The sequence below is a fragment of the Aspergillus japonicus genome (assembly GCF_003184785.1).
Source record: "Aspergillus japonicus CBS 114.51 unplaced genomic scaffold BO86scaffold_2, whole genome shotgun sequence".
NCBI classification, from domain to species: domain Eukaryota; kingdom Fungi; phylum Ascomycota; class Eurotiomycetes; order Eurotiales; family Aspergillaceae; genus Aspergillus; species Aspergillus japonicus.
In genome coordinates this window covers 168919-188180 of record NW_020291639.1, presented here as the reverse complement: position 1 = coordinate 188180, position 19262 = coordinate 168919, and the positions used below count along the sequence as shown (strand labels likewise).

At 53.2% G+C, this 19262-nt stretch overlaps 6 protein-coding genes across 6 annotated transcripts; all 6 read right to left on the bottom strand.

Moving 5' to 3' along the window:
- Positions 1-371: 371 nt before the first annotated feature.
- Positions 372-4229, bottom strand: BO86DRAFT_428564 (ankyrin repeat domain-containing protein; the record flags this gene model as incomplete). The annotated part of the gene is made up of 5 exons (XM_025675596.1): positions 3457-4229; positions 2702-3299; positions 2042-2669; positions 519-1978; positions 372-412 (listed from the first exon to the last, which is right to left on the bottom strand). Exons 1-5 carry the CDS (start codon positions 4138-4140, stop codon positions 372-374), a joined length of 3411 nt encoding a protein of 1136 aa, XP_025532687.1. The 5' UTR covers positions 4141-4229.
- A 1123-nt stretch (positions 4230-5352) lies between these two features.
- BO86DRAFT_301491 (MDR family MFS transporter) lies at positions 5353-7055 on the bottom strand (the record flags this gene model as incomplete). Its single annotated transcript, XM_025667493.1, has 2 exons — positions 5353-6769; positions 6826-7055. 2 exons carry the CDS (start codon positions 7053-7055, stop codon positions 5353-5355), a joined length of 1647 nt encoding a protein of 548 aa, XP_025532686.1.
- A 309-nt stretch (positions 7056-7364) lies between these two features.
- BO86DRAFT_73140 (Zn(II)2Cys6 transcription factor domain-containing protein) lies at positions 7365-9080 on the bottom strand. The gene has a single exon (XM_025677613.1). The coding sequence runs from the start codon at positions 8999-9001 to the stop codon at positions 7463-7465; it is 1539 nt and encodes a 512-aa protein (XP_025532685.1). The 5' UTR covers positions 9002-9080; the 3' UTR covers positions 7365-7462.
- Positions 9081-9742: 662 nt separating this feature from the next.
- Positions 9743-15301, bottom strand: BO86DRAFT_405752 (uncharacterized protein; the record flags this gene model as incomplete). Its single annotated transcript, XM_025674122.1, has 7 exons — positions 9743-13361; positions 14107-14154; positions 14208-14277; positions 14338-14454; positions 14506-14550; positions 14761-14940; positions 15000-15301. The coding sequence occupies 7 exons, from the start codon at positions 15299-15301 to the stop codon at positions 9915-9917; spliced, it is 4209 nt and encodes a 1402-aa protein (XP_025532684.1). The 3' UTR covers positions 9743-9914.
- A 935-nt stretch (positions 15302-16236) lies between these two features.
- Positions 16237-16629, bottom strand: BO86DRAFT_374777 (cupin domain-containing protein; the record flags this gene model as incomplete). The annotated part of the gene is made up of 1 exon (XM_025670449.1): positions 16237-16629. The coding sequence occupies one exon, from the start codon at positions 16627-16629 to the stop codon at positions 16237-16239; it is 393 nt and encodes a 130-aa protein (XP_025532683.1).
- A 761-nt stretch (positions 16630-17390) lies between these two features.
- On the bottom strand, positions 17391-19086 carry BO86DRAFT_428563 (MFS general substrate transporter; the record flags this gene model as incomplete). Its single annotated transcript, XM_025675595.1, has 2 exons — positions 17391-18224; positions 18307-19086. The coding sequence occupies 2 exons, from the start codon at positions 19084-19086 to the stop codon at positions 17391-17393; spliced, it is 1614 nt and encodes a 537-aa protein (XP_025532682.1).
- Between the last annotated feature and the right edge of the window lie 176 nt (positions 19087-19262).

Here is a 19262-nt window from a genome sequence, read left to right as displayed (position 1 = left end):
CATTAATTCTCCGAATGGATTTAGACACGGAGTCCTGTACCGATCTACCGCATGAGCATGGCGAGACTTGAGTCTCTGAATTAGATTCTGATATCTCTTCATTGAGAGATTGTTGTCGTCCCCATCATCAAACTCGTCGTCCCAATCGTTGTCCGAGTCATGATTGTAACTGTCTAGCCAATGGCTGTTCGAATAGTCATCCGACTCGCTATCTGACCCGCCTACCCAGTTGTCATCTGAACCTTTGTCTGAATTGTCATCAGATTCGTCATCGGTCTGCCCTGACACAAGCGCCTCAGCGGCATCCGCAGTCCACCCGTGCCCGAGGTCAATAACAACTTGGGCTCCCGCCGCGAGAAGAAGTCGTACAATCAGCATCCATCGGACTTGTTCTTTAGCATCGAGAAGTCTTCTGGATTTGCGAGTCAATCTAACAGTGCTCCTGACTTTGCTGGTTGCTATGGCTAGGACAGTACCATGAGGATGCCCTGGCAGAGGCATATTAACGTTGGCCATACCGACATCGAGCAAATACCGAATGGCTCTGGGAGCACCGGCATCAACGGCGGCGGCCAAGGCACTTCCGTGGAGGCCCGTATGGAGGGGCAGATTGACGTTGGCCTGGCGACTTTCCACGAAGTATTTCATCAGCTCTAATGCCTTTGCACTCCTTCGCGAGCACCATGCAGCAGCAGCCAGAGCGCTGCCGTACGCCCCATGGTGCAGAAGCAGATCGACATCTGCCCCCCCTTCCTCCACTAAGCATTGGCTGCCTTCCAGCCATCCCAGACCAGCAGCTAACACAAGTACACTCCCATAATCGCTTAAAGGTAAACGCAAATTGGCGTCCGCAAAGCCTACACAAACCAATAGCCTCAACATGGTTAGATCAGTGTTCAGGATAGCTGCCTCCAATGCGGAGGATGTGAAGCGCGAGCAGCTCTCCAATATGCTGGGCGAGCAGTCATCGGTGGCCTCCTGGGAGCTGAAATCTCTGTTTACTTCTTCCAGGAGAATTCTGACCACCTCGACTTGGCCCTGAGACACTGCTGCCTTGAGTGGTGTGAGGCCCGTCATCGAATTGGCTTGAGCGGCAATAGAGACGCCTTTCTGCAAAAGAGCCTGCACAATTGGGGCATGGCCATTCCTGACGGCCACCATCGTGGGACTGGGCCCGATGTCATCACTCCAGACAGGGCTCAGCTCGGCTCTTCTCCACCAATCCACCAATATTTGCACAAATCCATACCTACACACAGCCAGAATTGAGCAGTCAGCAGGTTCCATGTCTTCCAACGGCGCCCAGAGGCGGTATTGTGCACTGCTGGCTTCCGGGGCACCGAGGAACTTCTCAAGAAGGCCTGTAACGGGCGCCAAGTCGTCATCCATTGCCACAGGGCTGTTCTCAAGTCTCTGAAGGTGCTTGTGCCAGTTGAATGCGCTGTATCGCATCAACACTGGTGAATAATCAACCTCGGCGCCCAGTTCAGAAGGCAGGCTCGAACCCATCAAACGACCCCAGTAGATCTCACTGAGCATTACTTGCAGACAGACCTTGCTGGCCATCAAGTTGACCGCCACGTTGTGCCAACCGTGGCGTTGTTCAAAGTACTCTGCAACCGACAGATGCGAGACTCTCCACAAATCCTGCTCCGAGTCAATGACGAGGAGATTGCGACACAAGGAAAGCAACTCATCCGAAGTGATTGGGGCACATAACTCCACCCCATCGTGCTCGGGATTGACGCGGATTACCTCCAGGAGCTGCTGTCGTGAGAGTGGGGTGTTCACAGCCAGAACCCATTGGAAAGCCCGTTGCGCAAGTTTTCGATCGTGACTCCCGCGGTCGTACATCTCCTGGTAGAGCCTGTCATATGTCTCGTCGAGTGTCCTTGGAAGTATCCCCAGACATTCCAAGATTGTCTCGGCGCTGACGCATTTCGCCAGCTGATCGAGCTGCAGAGCGGTCCATTGAAACCTGTCCGAACATCAGCAGCCGCCATCATAGTGCTATGACTGCGCAAAAAGAACGTGTGCTTACATGCCATCACATTTCTCTAAAAGAGCCGACATTACCGGAGCGTGGAGTTCCTCATGTGCAATCACGTCAGGGATTCTCTGCCTGATATACATCTGGATATCGTCGCGGTTATCTGTCGCCTGAATTTCGATGTTCGGGTGGGACTGGAATCGACTTCGGATATCGCCGTCAGGGCGGCTCGCAATGAAGAGTCTAACCGGCCTTCTGCTGACTCGGAGCAATTCCTCAAACAGTCGCAGAAGTTCTTTCCGCGATGCAGGGTCGCACTCGTCAAATGCATCCAGTATCAGGGTGGTCCGGGGATAGAGATTTAAGGACTCGATCAAGAGAGTCTTACAGAGTGCAAGGTCTAGACTTGCTGCACGAATCCGCTGCTCCTTATAGCAGATCCGAAGCTTGGACTGAATGTAACAAGAGCTGATTTTGATTGCGCAAGACGACAATTGGCGAACATAGCTCTGGGCTACAGCCAAAGGGCGGGTACGGATGTCCTCGGTTCGGTTGCAATAGAAGTAGGCAAAGCCTTCGTCGTTGGCGGTCGTTCGGAGAGTGCCTTCGACGTGGTCGATGACTCTCGAGGTGAGAAAGGTCTTCCCCGTGCCCGCTTGGCTGCTGTCAGTTCTCGATCCTGTAACCAACGTCACTTGAGGCTAAACTTACGAGATCCTCGCAGCCACAGCACGGCTGTGGAGCTACTGTCCTCCCACTGTCGGAAGATCCGGTGTTGTAGCAGCCAATCCCCAGTTCCCTGCGTCCGATTGCCGCGCACTAAGTTATGATTCTCTCCATATTTGACAGACGAGACCCAATCCAGGATCTCGAGGGCATCTTTCACCTCAAGCCGCTCCAGAAATGCTGTCACCCGGCTGTCAATCCGAGGAAGGTAGCCCTGAAGGGCCTGCATGTGTTGCAATATCTTAACGTCTGATTCTGCACTACGTTTACTCTCGCATGCACTGGCCGTATAGTTGAGTTCGCGTTCCTTCGCTGCGAGATCGGAGAACAGCCCCGTGGTCTGATCGAACATTCCTTTTAGCACTCTCTCCGTAGTCGACGTCGACAGTAGATCAGTACTGTAAGACAACAATTCCAAGGTAGCCTGGTAGACGTTGACAAGATCTCGGTGCAGCGTCTCCTCAATGCCACCATCCTCTGCCGAGTAGATGACCTCGTATACTCTGGCACGGTGTGTGACCTGCAGGACTCGGTCCACAGTCCCAAGTAGAGCGGTCATTTGCTTGTCGAATGCAACAGGAACCTAGAAGCCTCGGTCAGAGTACTAGCTGCGGGTCGTATAGACAATTTTCCTTCGGTCGTGGGGCTGACTTGGCACAAGAGCACAGACAGGAGACCCGAATCCAGGGATTTCAATGCAGAACTCAAGGGACGCGTTGCTTGGACAGCCCGGAACCCACCTCTAAAACCTTCTTGATCAAACCCCATGGCCCTGCCGCTTGCGATGGCGCAAAGGGAACAACAAGATCGCCGATCAACTGCACCCAGGTCGCACATTTGGACGCGTAGTCTCGCACGATGATCTTGTGCTGTCCGACGTCAAACGTCCAGGTCTCTTCATCGCACTGCTTCTGCTTCTGCTGCAGAACTTTGATAATGGTATTCAAGCTTTGTTCCTGCTGCGATGTTCTGGATACCGGCTCGTAGCCGAATGCTCGAAGTTGAGCTCGGGTCGCAGGCGATAGCTTTTCGAAGGCTTCATTCCAGAGGTCTCGAGCTTGTCCTTTATTGTGATGATCCTCCTGCGATGGTTCGTCCGGTTTTGACTTCTCCCCTGCGTCTTCGTCTTTTACCACGTAAGCGAGCGAGTGTTGGGTATCATGGTGTTGGGTGTGTTTGGGTAATGTCGCCGAGTTGCCCTGGGAGATATCCCGCGGCTCAGGATCCTCGCAATGATATTTTTCCTTCGGGGTCGAATCTCTACAGAGCACCGACGAGGTCGCGCTTTCCTTCAGCTGTTGTTCTGTAGGCTGATCGGGGTCGTGCCGTGTGCGGTTCGAACTTGTGGACCCACGATCGGCGTTAGTCTCCCTGTGCCATATACAATCCCAGCCGTGTGAGACCTTCTGCCTCAACCTTCTCATATTTTCATCAACACGTACAGAGTAGGACCGGCTCTGTGTAGACAACAAGGGGTGGAGGCACTCGTTTTTGAAACCTACTGTCGAGATAATCAAAACTGGTTGTGAGCTGGGCTCAGCCGAACGCGGGGCTTGTGCATTAGTTCCGAAGAACTAGCGGTTATGTCGGCTTGCAATTGGCGCGAACTCTCCACGGTATGTTGGCTTTTTTTTTGCATTTGCTGGTGGGACCGGTCAATTGTGCCAGGTGTCCATGACGTTCCATCGAGTTTTCAGGCCGATCTGAATTCCTGCTGTTGTGTCGTTTGCTTTCACAGACTTAGAACCACCGACGATTACCAGTGATGTTAGGTCAGGGTTGATAACTCGTTCCCTCGGCTCCTGATTTACGCTCCAAGTCACAATCGGGGACCTTTTGTCCACACATTGCTGACCCTGTCTCAAATTGGTTTTGCACAGGCGAGTAGACCAAAAGGCTTCTCCCTTATATTGAATCATGTTCTACTCCGTAGATCTCGACTCTACCTACTGCGGATCCTTTTTATTACAACCCTCTGTGAGCCGAATGTCTCTATTTGCCAGAACGAGATCTTCGACATCACAAACCGGTCGGTATTTTCCATTTGATCCGTGGCAACGAGAAGCACAGTATTACTCTAATGATCAATTTATATTGCTGCCAGTAAATAGAGTTATGGATAGCAGTAACGTATCATGTGCTGCTCGTGGAGCTTACATCGGTAGTACGGTACATTACATGCTTCATCAATGCATCCTCTGTAACCAATAGGTGATAGGCGATATCGCCGATCAAAAGTTCTGGTATAGTTACGTCTGTACTCATTGTTCTCTTGAACGGAAACCCTGACTGAGAACCACGACCATCTGCGTGGGGACCGAAAAACACCACCTATTCTAGAGGATACTTTTGTTAGTGGTACCGGAAATACGGAAGACGGAGAATGTCAGGCGAACAGGTACATGAAATGGTCCAAGCTGATTACTCTCCAGCTAGACATGTATATTGAAGAACACAGCGTGATCTATCCAAAATCTACCCTTTCCCCCACACTTCTGTCTCGCTAACCAACCCCAGGAGAGTCACGGTCTTCCTCTTGGGGGCACCAGCAAGGTCTTAACATGTTAAACTAGAGCGTCCTCCCAAGATTAACTCCGACATTTCCTGTGAACGACCGGATCAATTGGACAAGCAGATCAGACCGCCGGTTCAGTTCCATTCGAGCCATTTCCCGCGTCCTTCTCCTTCAGCCCGTACTCCGTCTCCAAATGCGACCGCAACTTGATATTCTTCTCGAAGAAGCAGAGCAAAAAGGACAGCCCGGAGAACCCGATGGAGACCTGCCACACCACGCGCAGACTGCGGGAATACACATCGATGGTTTCTGCCCGCACCTGGACGGGGAGTGCGCTGATGGTCGCGCTCGAGGCGTACGAGTATGCATTACCCCCGCTCAGCATGTCGCGTACCGCGCGGTCGTTGATCGACGCGGCATACTTGTCGAATTGGTTGTTGAAGATGGCGGCGGGCACGGACAGGCCCCAGATAATGCCGAAGCTGCGGACAAAAGCCCACAGTGCTGTCGACGTCGCCGTGTCTTTCTCCTCGAGTCCGGCTTGGACTGCCGGCAGAAGCACGGGCATGATGGTCCCGGCGCCGAATGCAGCGACCATCTGGGTCAGCGTCCACGCTGCGGTGGAGGAATCGGGGCCGAGCACTGTGAAGGTGCCGAGGCCGATGGTGAGAAGGGCGAATCCTACGACGTGCAGTAATTTGTAGTTGCTTGTCTTCGAGAGGATTGCACCTGACACGCCAGCGACTGGGATCATTGAGATCACGGTTGGGAGGAGCTGAACCCCGGAGCGTTCTGGGGACGACTGTAGCACGGCCTGAAAGTAGACCGGTAGCATGTAGAGGATCCAGAAGCTGAGAAGGCCGTGCATGAAGGTATTGAAGAACGCGATGATCGAAGTACGGTTACTAAACAGTCGCAACGGGGTGGTTGGCTCTTTCACAAATGGAGTCCCTTGATAGAAGACGAACGCTGGGATTCCCAGGAGACCGATAATCAGTGGAGCGAGGACGTGGTCAGACGACCAAGGGTAACGCGTGCCGCCCCAACTGAGCGCAATCAGGATGGATACAATCGCACCGACCAGCAGCAGGTTCCCGAGGTAGTCCAGGCGCTTCAGCTTCGTCCCAACGGACATCTCGCGGTCATCGTTCACTTGCAGGAAGAGTATGAGTAGGACGAGACCCACTCCACCAATCGGGAGGTTGAGGTAGAAGACCCATCGCCAGGTGGTGTTGCCGACGATGGCACCGCCAATGAATGGGCCCAGTGAGGTGCCAATGGCAAAGACGACAAACAGCAGCCCAATATATGCGCCTCGCTGCGTCAGGGGGACCAGGTCGCAGATGATGAGATCGATTAGCATGTTGATTCCGCCTCCCCCGACGCCTTGCACCGCACGACCAGCGATTAGCATGGCCGCGCTTGAGGCACCTCCGCAAATACCACTGCCGAGGATGAAGAGGACGACGGAGAAGATCATGGGATAGCGGCGGCCGAAGACATTGGCGAGTTGTCCGTATAGCGGTTGGAAGGCTGCCCTGTGTAGAGTAGGTCATATCAGCCTGTGGTGGGCCATGAGGGTATCTTCACATACGTGGTCAAAAAGTAAGCATTAGATACCCACGGGTAATTGTCGCCAATCTGGAGGTCAGCGACAACGGTCGGAAGAGCAGTGGACGTCACAGTTCCCTCGAGAGCAGCCAGCAAGGAAGTCACACACAACGCAACAAAAACCAACCAGAACCGGAGATCATGGTTGAAGGTCAGCTTTGGCGCATCGTCTGGTGCACCAACCGACTCGGGAGGACTGTTCTTCGGTTCCATGGCGTTGCTGGGTGAATCGCACGTTGAAGTGTGCAGTGATGGAGAATTCGAATGGTCTGTGAGTGAAAAAGAGTAAAGATGACGAAGCTTTGTGGGAAATCCATCTCCGCGGTCTTTTTGGGCTGTTCGGAGACATTTCGCAGAGCTATAGGGTTCCGATTCCGAAACTTCTGTTGCTTGCAAAATGTACCCGAACTGGCGGCCTCAGGCATCCGGTGTCATCCGTATACAATCGGTAACAACACAACGTACCTTTTTGAATGCTTCATTCGGTTCTACCACAGATTGTACAATACCGAGGAGACACAGGAGGTATGCTCTCTGCAATTGGAATGAAAAAGTGGAGTATTCTTGAAAAAGAAAAGGCATTGCAGCCCAGAGAAGTTGTCTCCTCGTTCGTATCATTCTCACAAACAGGTATCATTAATGCACTTGCGGATTTTGTCCACGAGCAACCGCGACGGGGCCAAGCGGGCGGCTGGACCCCCGGTGGACCCCGAACCATCGGGATGCGCAGGCCCGCGCCCACTGCGGGCCTCCTGCTGCGCCAAAGCATCCAGGACCGACATGTACGTCCCGGGAGCGAACAGGATATGCCCTGCACCGGTCAATAGGATCTCCACGCCGCGGTCGATGCGTTCCAGTAGGTCGCAGCTCAGCTGCAGGACAGTTGTGATCTGCTGCACTCCGTCTAATTTCAAGGTCGACCCGTTCAAGTGCACATCGGACAAAGGTACAGACCCTGCGAAATTGTCCAAGACGGCAAGCGGGCCAGTCACATTGCCTGCAGGACTGTACCGCGCTACTAAGCATTGTACAGATGTATGTAGATCAGTGAGAACGCTGCGGTGCAGGCGGAGGAGCAGCACGTGGCAAGTCGCGATGGTTAGACAGATGGGAAATTGGGTCTGGCAGGCGAGGGGAAGGGCTGGTCGCGGTTTTCGAGGTGTCTTATCAGGGTGGTCCTTGCTGCTAGTCTTTTCCTCGCTCCCTTGAGGTCCGAAGGATGGGGAAGTGGCTGGAGATTTGTCGAAGATAGGTACAGCGGACGAGTATAAATTGTCCGGTTTTGGAACCGAAGCTCGGCCAGCAGGACCCATGCGGTTCTCATCATCCGAACTGCGTGAATAGTCGGTGGCAGCGCACTCCGGAGGTGGAACGCTGCAGACAGACTTGCGATAGGAGGAGACAAAGGATTGTATGATTTCGAGGAAGGTCTGTGAACAGCGCATCATCTGCTGCATCGAATGGTCGCTTTTTGTGTTAGCGACGTCGGACAAGCGCGATTCGAAAGCATTAATGTCAGGCGAAGAACCATTTATGGAGGGTTCAGCTGGGTTTGTCGCCTGACTTTCAATCCGATATACCTGCTCTAGGAGGGTGCTGTGAAGCTTCCACAAGCGCTCGACATTCTGCTCCTGAGGGTTGGCGGCTGCGGAGGCAGTGGGGCCGACTGCGTGGGGCTGCGAGCTCATGGCCAGATCGGCGAAAGCGGAGGTGTCGAATAGATCCATGTTTGGAAGATCAAGGTCATAGCCTAAGTCTCCCTCATTGAAGACCAGTTCTGGTAAATCATTGACCGCGTCGAATTCCATTCTGGCCATGGCGAGGTCGGGTGATGGCTGAATAGTGGCACAGGATGGCGGGGTCGAAGAGTCAGTCCCGGTGTCCTTGGATCGTGTGTCCACGGACGTCTTGCTTGATTTGCGACAGTAACGAGGTTTGGGATTCAGGGAGCGCGGCCGACCCATAGGCATGGGAGCACCAGTAACACAAGTTAAGTGGTTTCGAGCGCAGCGATCGCAGGCGATTGATGTATCCGTCCGGTGGGTCGTCCGATCACAGCGGAGCTTCTGACTGCGACACCGGTCACAGGCGTGGCGTCGAAATGGTTTCGGTTTCCGATTGCTGCTGTCGGATTCAGCCGGTGGTCCAATCAGGTCCATTGAGCTGCGGAGTAATTCGAGTAATATGGATTCTACGATATGTATTGATGAAACTACTTATGTCAATGGAAGTTCAAAGTGAATCGTGTGATTTGGAGTAAGCATTGACAGGTTGTTAGGGATCTTCAATTGATCACACCGCCTACTCATTAGGGCAGCCACCACCGCGGACATCGGAGGTCGGAGATCGGATGTCCGGAACCCCAATCAACCTAGTTGTACTCATAGTAACTAACTCTCCTCGCTTAACAACGTGGTCATCTTCGCAAACTATAGTCATTCCTATTGCTATTCTCACCTTCGCACCCATGCTCATGGTGGGAGAGAAACCCCACGGACATCTCGGTTGCGCGACGTGGGAAAGTGGAAACGGACTTCAAAGGTCTCAGTTCGCCGAATCGTGGGGCGAAACGGGACAAACTGTAAATGTCACCAATGAGTGGGGTCATGATCCCTACCCTCATACAGCAAATAAATTTATTCTGACCCAGATGTCAGATGCTGAAGACAGATCGAGACCATACTTGGCTAAGCCTGAGCTCAACCACAGCGGCTTGAAGGCTGCACCATACCCACTGCTCTCGGAGATCAACCCTCATCTGGGTCACAAGCGGGTCCCGAAAGAACACACGGAGACTCTGAAGGCCTAGGTAAATGATGCGAACTATAATGGGCACGGAGTGAATTTTCCGGTACAGAGAACAATTCGCATTGTGGAGAGAATTTTATCGCGAAAGGAGTAGACGAACTTTCAATGAACTGTATTTGACCCTCGTGGCACCTGGCATAGTGGAGAATATACATATTGTGCACGCACAACAGTAAAACAAGAAGGCAGGCTCATTCATCGATTGAAAAGGACTTCCGTCGCGTCGATCCATCAGCAGCAGCTATAACCGACAAAGGACCCAGCTCAAACCCCAGAAGAATCAGAACGCAGACGCGAATCCCCGGAATCCCTCCTCCCAACACTTGCCAACTCGACCGCATCCCCCTCCAACCCCGCCTCTGCCTCACGATCCACCTCTCCCAAAACCCACACCACCTGCCCATCCGCATCCATCTGAGACCAGAAATGATACCGCCGATCCTCATCTCCGTTTTCCGCCATATCCGCCAGCCGCTTCACCCCCTCCGGCCCGCCTACCCAGGGAATTAACGAGCCAATCGCCTTCGGGATCCGGGGCGCATTGTACCGCCCAAAGTAACAAGCGAACACGGCCACCAGCGCGACGACATCGATTGATAAGATCACGATGATGATGACGATGGTTGTGCTCGAGGGCATGAAGCCCCAGAAGGTGTAGGTGGCCACTCCCGGGATTTCCACCATCGGGCCGCGGGGGAAGATGAGGTCCCGGTTTACGGTGAGATAGGTTGCAAAGGTGGATTGGTATAAGGTTTGAACGGCGGAAATGAGGGCTTGGGTGGTGTTAGTGGCGTCTGTTTGTTGCGTGGTTTGGTAGAGCTGGGTGGTCTGATGGTTGGGGAAGGAGGAGAGGTAGTACGGGAGCGGCTGGGTTGAGATATTGTGGACAAAAGAGCCGAGATTCTGATTGAAGAGGCCAAGAGCGGCGGTGAGGTTGGCATAGAAGAACCCGGTGGTGAGCGGGACCGTATGAGGGACAGCGGAGTGTTGCAGAATATGGCCACTGGGGTCGACTTGAACCTCAAAGAATTGGGTGTGGAGCTGAGAAGTACAGTGCAGCGCTGTCGTCGTATGGTTGTCGTTGGGTAGACTGGTAGCGGAGACGAAGAACCCTCCTCTCTGGCAGTCGGAGTTGTTGGGCCACGTATACTGGATCGCTGGTCGCGTGGTGTCGTTAGCAACAAGAGGGAGCTGGACGTTGCATTGAGTGGTCTGAGTATCCGACAAAAGGGGGTAGGTCCAGTTCACCGTCCTAGTGTCATCGTCGATAGTCTCATAGTTCAACGGCACTTCTTCGCATGACAGAGAGGTACCAATTCCGCGGATTGCAGCATTGAAAACCACGCCGACGGCACTCTCATCCATGTCCATTACAAACGGCTGGAATGAGAGATCTTTCGTGGTCCACGGTAGGCGCGAGTGATTCATGGACAGGAGGTATACACTGCGGTCGAAACTGTGAAAGTCCGGGGGCAGAGCCTGGCCGACAAAGCTTGACTCGATGTATGAGGTGGTGAGACTGGAGGAAGCGAGATAAGAATTGATCTGCGGTTCGAATAGACCCCCAGTAACAACGACAAGAATCAGATTGAGCACGCAGACTAATGACAGGCCGAACGTAGAGAGGGAGGGCCGTGGCCCCGATCGCCGCAACACAAAGAGGGTCTTGAGAGGACCGTACGCTGGCGCGGATAACGCCCTTGAGGGCATCATTCCTTGCCGTAGTCGAATCCAGGATTCGGCGACGCTTAGATGGCGATGCAGGGAGTTGATGAGCGAGCGTACAACTGACGCAAGCATGGTCGGGCCATAGACTAAGAAAGCCGCTGCGAACATGAATTCGGTGGAGTTCATGGTGTCCAACACGCGGACTCGAATCCATGAATATGTTAAGCCGGTTGCGGTGACAGCGCCCATAAGAAGAACGCACTCCGTCACAAACCATGGAAGAGTTAGGAAGTGCGGCATTGGATCGCCGCGTTTGGATGCAGCTGGCGGCGGACCCATCTTGGCAGGAGACCCATCCATGAGAGATAGTTCAAGGCGTCGACTGTCGGACCCTACGGTCCACCTACACCAGAGCCCCTTGGCCCATTTGCGAAGTTGTCGGGTCCGTGCGACATGATAGGTCGGTTGGGACAAGACACAGAGCGTGTCGGGATCAATCAGGCGGGCAATCCAATTGCATTGCGCGGCTATAGAGCTGGGATCCCGATCAAGGAGGTTAAGCCGACGTGGGTATATGAAACTCAGAGCAAGAACTAGGGCAAAGCTTGAAAACATAATGGCTTCGACAAGGGCAGCCACGCGAGGTACCACCGCGATGGCCACTGAGTACGTCGAAAGGATAGCATCGATTCGCACGGCCTCTGCCTGTTGGTCGAAGAGTCTATCACTGGCGTTTTTGAATCCGCTGTTCCATGTACGGCCTATTGCCTCCAGATATTGAGTCGGATTCAAGGCCTCCGTATCTCCAACAACACTGATGCTTTCGTTCCATGAGTCGCTTGTGCGGGTATGCTCCGAGAACATCAGGCTCTGGAACCCCTGCACACTGAAATCCGTCTCACTCAAGTCTGTTATGCTGGAGAGTATTGGTTGGACAGTAGTGGGGTAAGAGGTACCCGTATAAGAGACATCAGCGATCGCCTGCTTATAGAGTGACTGGCACGCAAAGAATGTGACATTCGAGCTCAACGGTGTCCGCACTGTGCTGTCCATGTCAATGATCATACCGAGCAGGCCGGTGGAGGGACAGCCGGTGACGTTGAAGGCCGGTCGAGACACAGCTGCAAGGTCGGACTGAACGGGTTCCCAGTAGCGTGCTTGAAATCTCCCGTCCCCGAGCGGAGCAGAGGTGTTGAGTGCGATACTGATCTCACAGGGAGTGGCTGTCGACATGCCTGGTAGCGTAACGTTCGAAAAGTTCCACACCAGACCATGATCATTCATCGAATCCCCGGCTGTAGAAAGATTCACTGTATCCGGTACTGCTCCAATCACAGTCGCATTGACGCACGTTGTGGTTGTGTCGGACCAATACACGGACAGATTCATGCTTAGGGTGAAAAAGTCCGCATTATAATCCGGTTGAAGTGATACTGGAGCCACGGCATATGCCACGGTATTGTCTAGTGCGGGATCGTTGCCCCGAGAGCTCTGTGAACAGGTCTCGTGGGCGGCTTCCAGTGCGAACCAATTGTCCTGGGTTTCCAGACCAACCAGGTGTGGCCAGCTATCTAGAGTTGTGGTCTCCATCACATCAAAAGATGTCAGGACAAAGAGACCCGAGAGCAATGAGGCCACCAGGAGGTGTATTGCCAAAGACATCAGAGAGACACATAGCACAATCCAATGTCGGTTTCGAGCGGCGCGAATTACGGCAAGAATCCCAGGATCGAAGCTGTAATTGGTAAAGAGAGCACTGGCGGGGGCACCTTTGGGATCAGCCAGCTGAAAGTACGGTTCCAAGCGCAGAAGGTCGTGAGCAAAGACTTCCCAGAGGACTACGGCGACCAGGCCGACAATGGTGGGGGTGTCTGCCCAAGCCCGCCACTTGGACGAAGAAAGGTCTTCCCTCTGTTTGTATTGAACGATGCCATTGTGGCGAGTTGAATATTGACGGAGGATCTCAACGGCAATGGCAATCAATAGCAGGACAGTCGAGAGAGTAATTAGATATGGCCTGCGCAAGGTGTGTGGCAGCCAGCCCTGCCGGTTTCGGGCATCATCATCAGCAACTGGAACATTATCAGTTGCGCTGCCGGCGAAGGAATTGCGGCGGCCGCATTGCATGAGGTGTGGGGGGGGGAGGAAGCGGGGTAGAACGGTAGAACGGTGGATTGTCCGCTCATGGCAGCCGATTACTTGGGAAGGATTGAATTCATCTCTGAGATAGATACTTTTTGGGATTGGGGGATAGGATGGTGACAAAAGAAGACGGCAGAATTTTTGGGAGAATTAATGTTGGGTGCCTAGACTGCCTAGACTGCTGAAGTGGGGATATGGGCGGAAAATAGAAAAGAAAAGGGGTCCAGCCACTAAACAAGTAAAGTTAGGGCTTGGCGAGGCGGCGAGACCCCCTATATGATACCTCAGGCTTTCACTCCGAGCCCTGCTTGCTTCATATGAGTGGTATTTGACTTACACTACAGAGTACAGTGCATGACTTTCGTCTTCTTCTTCTTCTTCTTCAGGCCTTGCCACCACACGGCGGATATACCAAGGTGGGGATGGAAAACCCATGTCAAAAAATAAACAAGAATTTATCAGCGTCCAATATATAATACTATTTATTTCAATTTTTATAAAAATAAATACTTAAACAGAACCCCCCCGGGGCCCAAATCGTGCTGGAAAAGCAGATAATATTTGTGAGCCGCTGCCCCAATCATGCGAACGACCTAGTAAATATTCTGTGAGCGGGTTTCAATATTCCGGACTGCGATACGCTCACAGAACACTCCATGGTCGCTTTCGCATAAGAGCCGTAGCCATCGATAATCTGACGGTGGTTGAGGTTAGCAACGCATTGCCGCATGGTAACTTGTCACGCACATCATGGTCGTCCCATATATTCAACGAGGGAATCTGACACAGAGCTGATGCGAAAGGCTCTGTATTATACCTAGACAAGGCAGGTTAGTCGAAGGATGATTATAAACAGGTCAAGGTCCTGTGCACCCACCAGCGAGTATAGTTCTCCGAGTACCAAGTATCACATTCGAAGCGGAGCTTCTCATTGCACTGATGCTTCAGTTTGTCCTTGTGATCCGGCATCTCGGTCCATTCCTTGAGAGGGCCTCTTGAAACATTCATCAGCCGGTGTAGGGCATATTGCGGTTCGATGTCTTACGAAGTGTAGATTCCGGCGTTATAGATCTGGTTGCCACCACCAATCCTTCGCAACAGTTAGCCTGGCTCTGCTCGGACATGGGTATGAGAACAGAAAAGTCTTACATCACATGGAAGCTCGGTTTAGCATGACGCCTCAGAACATCTTTCAAAGGGAGAGGTGGTTTTATTCTCCTTCTTCCGCTCCATCACACCATCCATTGCACGAGAGTAAGATATCACCCGCATAGACTCGTGCCTGGAGGGGACGACGAACGAGTGAGTCAAACCTCTCTCCCGGTGCAGGAAATACACATTGGCGACGGTGTACTCCCAGTAGCAGTCAGTATCTCCCATTCTCAACTCGATGTCAAACCTCCAGAAGCTTTTGCTCATGTCTGAGTACAGCAAGGTTCCTGGAACATGGATAAAAGGATCAATCTGTGGGGTGTAGTCGCTGTCATCGCTTTCAATAATGGACCGACGTAGTAGTAGGGTCGGGCTCGTCTGTGAGACCTCGCTGTCTCCTCGGGGACTATCAACACGCTCCCCATCCAGCGATCGCCCTCCATGTATCGATAATCCAGCAATGGGCCACATAGAACATCCTTCTTTACCGGTATCACGCCGGAGCGTGCGTTCCTCAAACTCGCCTCATACGGTGAGAAGGTTGAGGGGTCGTACTGAGGGATTTGCCCGCGACCGGCGTCCAGAGTCTGAGGGCGGCGTGAAGACTCCCTATGGTCCTGAATCATGCTAGGGGCTGCAGGCTGTATGACCCAGTCTTCCTGCTCCTGGTCTTTGTGATGGAAGTGCATCGGCAAAGCTTGGTGTTGGTACTTCAATCTCGGTCAGTTGCGCTGTGTTGCGCGAGGTCTTGGAACCCACCAGGATTTATACCAGTCACAGTTATGCCCTGTGATATTTGGCAACCATCCGCTCGCCCCATGGTAGAATTAACATAATGTTGCCGCCTGCATGGTGATTGCTGGTCAAACTTTGACCTCACGAGAAAGTCAGAGAGAACTCATTCAGACTCGTTTACCAGCATCAGTCAATGGTGGATCGGCATGTCCGTCGGGCCACTTCTCGAAAACACCGCTGCCTGATACCTAGTCTATTCAATCTAGACGGCGTGAACGGACTTTTTGGGCCTCAAATAATTACCCAAGGTGTTGGATCTGAGGGTTCGGTAGCCTAGCCTAGTATCCTGGTTGTGAACATCAATTTGCAACCCAGCCACACCAATGGAACATTCGAACATTAATGCAAGATGAAGACTTTTTAGATGTAAGATATATAGAAGATTCTGGCGGCGATGGCACCGGCTGTAATGTGAGTGAAGTCGGCATCAGTCACCGAAACTCCCCTTGACAATCTCTATCAGCTCTCATGTGACCAGCCCACTACCTAGTATCTTGGCAGGACTCTCGGAGGTCCTGGGTGGTGAGAACTTTAAGTACTGACGTCGGGGTCTGGGTAATGTCCATGTCTAAATCAGAGAAAGTATATGTACATTGCAAGGTGTAAAACAAGTTCCCATGAAATATGCGGCGAGAGCTCGAGGAAATGGCAGGAAGCAGAAAGCAACAGCCTTCAACCCTTACTCTGTGCAGGAAGACAACGGTACAGGGAAAAATAACCACAAAGATAGTAGTTGCCTTCTCGCCCTGCCACAACGATCCTTTCCCTTCCTGGTATGTGTTCCCGTCTTGTTCCATGCGCCATATTAATTGTTGAAGTCAGTCACACCCTATGCTTTGGCATGGTACTCATCGTCGGTGACTGCCTCGTGCCACACTGTCTTTCCCAGGCCCACGACCAAATGGGTTAAGATGCTGCCATCGTCGGCGCCATGCCAATGCGTGGTACCAGCTGGAGCCCAGATTAGATCGCCCGTCTTGATACGGCGGGGAGCATCGCCCTTGTCGCAGATCCAGCCCGATCCGGCCACGACTTTGATGAATTGCCCATGCTCGTGGGTGTGCCAATGGGTTCGCGCACAAGGGGTGAAGGTTACATTTGCAATCGCGGCATTGTCGTCAAAGTGAATCATATCAAGGTAGACATCCCCTGTAAAAGTGGCGGTGGGCTTGGCGGTGCTGTGGCCGCCTGAGGAGTTGGAGAGAATGATTGATTTGGACATTGTAAGGGAGTTTGGAAAGATACTTGGGGTGAATCTCAATTTTGTCAGTTGCAGAGAAGAAAAGGCATGGCGAAGAGGTTTATATAGTCGATGTCCTCAAAGTAGCCAAGTTTTGTTAATCTCGACGCGGGCATAAGCTCGGTCGTACGCACCGTGCTTACGGCCCCACAGGTGCTGACGCTATGCCACACTACCGTAATCGTACTCTCTGATGCTTTCCCTGCGGGACTTGCTTCTAACATCACTGGCAGTATCATCCAATCGGCGAAATTAGGACAACAGGAACCCAAGTCAGCCCTGTCAGAGTGCTGACACTGAGATCGTTCCTTAAACCCTATCTCCGTGCGGGGCATCTCCACTTTTGATGACTGGCACGTCAGCCGCCAGCCGTGCTATGGTGGAAGCGAGCGATAGATATGTACTGTACCACGTCTGTCAGTTGACCTATACTTCCCTGTCACGGCCCTGTGCCTGGAAGTTCGAATTGGTGAAGCTATGCTCTTTCTACCAACTTCATGACTAGTCAGCTGATATTTTTTTGAGTTTAAACCTATAATCCAGACAATAGTCTCAACAATCATCTGCCTTGTTAGCCCTAGTGTAAGTGCCATTTAGAGATTATTATGATTAAAAGAGGTTCAAAAATTTTGTTAGATTAGAAACTTTGTTACATAGTTCAACAGATGGGGGCTGCAATGACCACTGGAGCATCCCCAGCATGTGAGAAAGCATCTCTATACCGCTCAACCTGCACCAAGCCGTCAAGACTTGGCCGTAAAGCGACTCCGCGCCCGCAACGCGGCCCCGAAATGATACAGCGCGAACATGCCCAGGGTGCACAGACAACACAACCCGGCCACCAGAGAGGTCCCCCCAGCAATCCCCAAGCCGTTGTAAAGCGGTTGCGCGACCAGCACGGCGCCGCACGCGACCGTCGCCCGGATGAAGCCGTTGCACCCGAACAGTGAGGCGGCGTAGCGCGGGTAGGCAAGGGCGACATAGACGTAGATGGACTGGAAGATGATGGCGTTGCCGCCGGCGACCAACATGGCCCCGACCGTCGGCACGATCCAGTGGATGTGCGCGCTGCGGCCGGTCCACGCGAACAGGAACAGGCCCACGGGGATGATGATCGAGGCGCCCAGCGCGGGGACGAGGCGATGTTCGGGCTCGGGGACGGTTCCGTCGCGGCGCATGGGGGCGTGCACCTGCCAGTGGATAAAGGCGAAGTAGGGGATCGCGGCCAGAAAGGTGCCCACGGGGACGCAGAGGTAAACCAGCCCCATCTGACTGACGGACATCCCGTGCTGGTCCATGTAGACCAAGGGGAAGACCTCAAAGTAGAGGTAGTAGGAACAGTAGACGAGACAGCAGTATACGGTGGTGAAGAGGATCGAGGGGTCCAGGGCGTGGATCTTCCAAGGAATGATGAGGGCAGAGTACAAAGGTTTCAGGGCGGATCGTTTCCCGGTTGTTTCTTCTTTCTCGCGCTGGACCTCGTACTGCGAGCGGAGGCCGGGGTCCTGCGTGAGTTGGCGGAGGCGCTGGGCTCGCGCGTACAGGATGCGGGGGGCGGAGGTTTCGGGGAGGAGGAACTAGTGACGTAGTATGATTATCAGCTTGTCTCTCGGATGAAATGGGTGCAGTGGGTGCGACGGCTGCAGAAAGAGATCATACCACCAGGATCAGTGTGGGAGCCGCCAGGAAGACGATTTCCCAGAGTGGGAAGCGCCAGCTGTAGCCTGCGTCGATTGTGAAGCCTGAGATGATGGGCCCGATTGCAGGTCCTACAAAGGCGAACACGGCCCACGAGTACATGCCGTACGGCAGCTCGTACATGGTGGTGATATCGGCTAGGGAGGCACCTCCGGTGTTCAGGATGGCCGCCGCCATGACTCCTTGCAGCCACCGCAGGATCAGGATGCCCGCAATGGTGTTGGTCAAAGGTGCGCCGATGGCGAAGAGCGTGAAACAGGTGATGCTGACCACGTAGGGAGGATTGCGCCCGATGACCGGGATCTCCGACAGCGGCGAGAGTAACAGGCCCCCGGCCCCATAGCCAAACACGAACAGGCCCAATCCAAGGGACGAGACTGTAATGGAGATGTCAAAGATAGCGGGCAGGAGCATCTGCGACGGGGTAAAAATGGAGACTGAGGCCTGCGAGATGGCCGCGTAGAAGCAAATGATCAAGTAGACCACCGCCTTCTTCCACCCAGGCCAGTTTTTAGGGTTCTCCGGGTCGTCGGCGCTGTACCAGGTTACAATCGGCCGCGAAACTCTTGCCGACTCGAGAGCGTACACATTATCACCCGTGTTGCCGGGCTCGCAGTCAGCCGACATGATGGATGTGGGAATGGAGAACCCATTTTGCTCCTCGGGAAATGGTAGCACTCTCTTCCCACCTAGGAGCCGAATGAGCTGCCCGAGAGGCACCTCTCGCAGATAGGTACGCATGAACGTGGCTAAAAGGGTTTTTGCTGTCCAGCAGGAAAGTCAGAAAGGTAGCAAAGAAAAGCCCAGACTTGGCCGTATATATTCCGCCCGGTACCAAGCATTGCTAGTACGGCAGCTTGCCTCCTCCCTCACCCACCAACTCTTCAAACCAAGGGGTCAACCACCAGGGCCTGTTC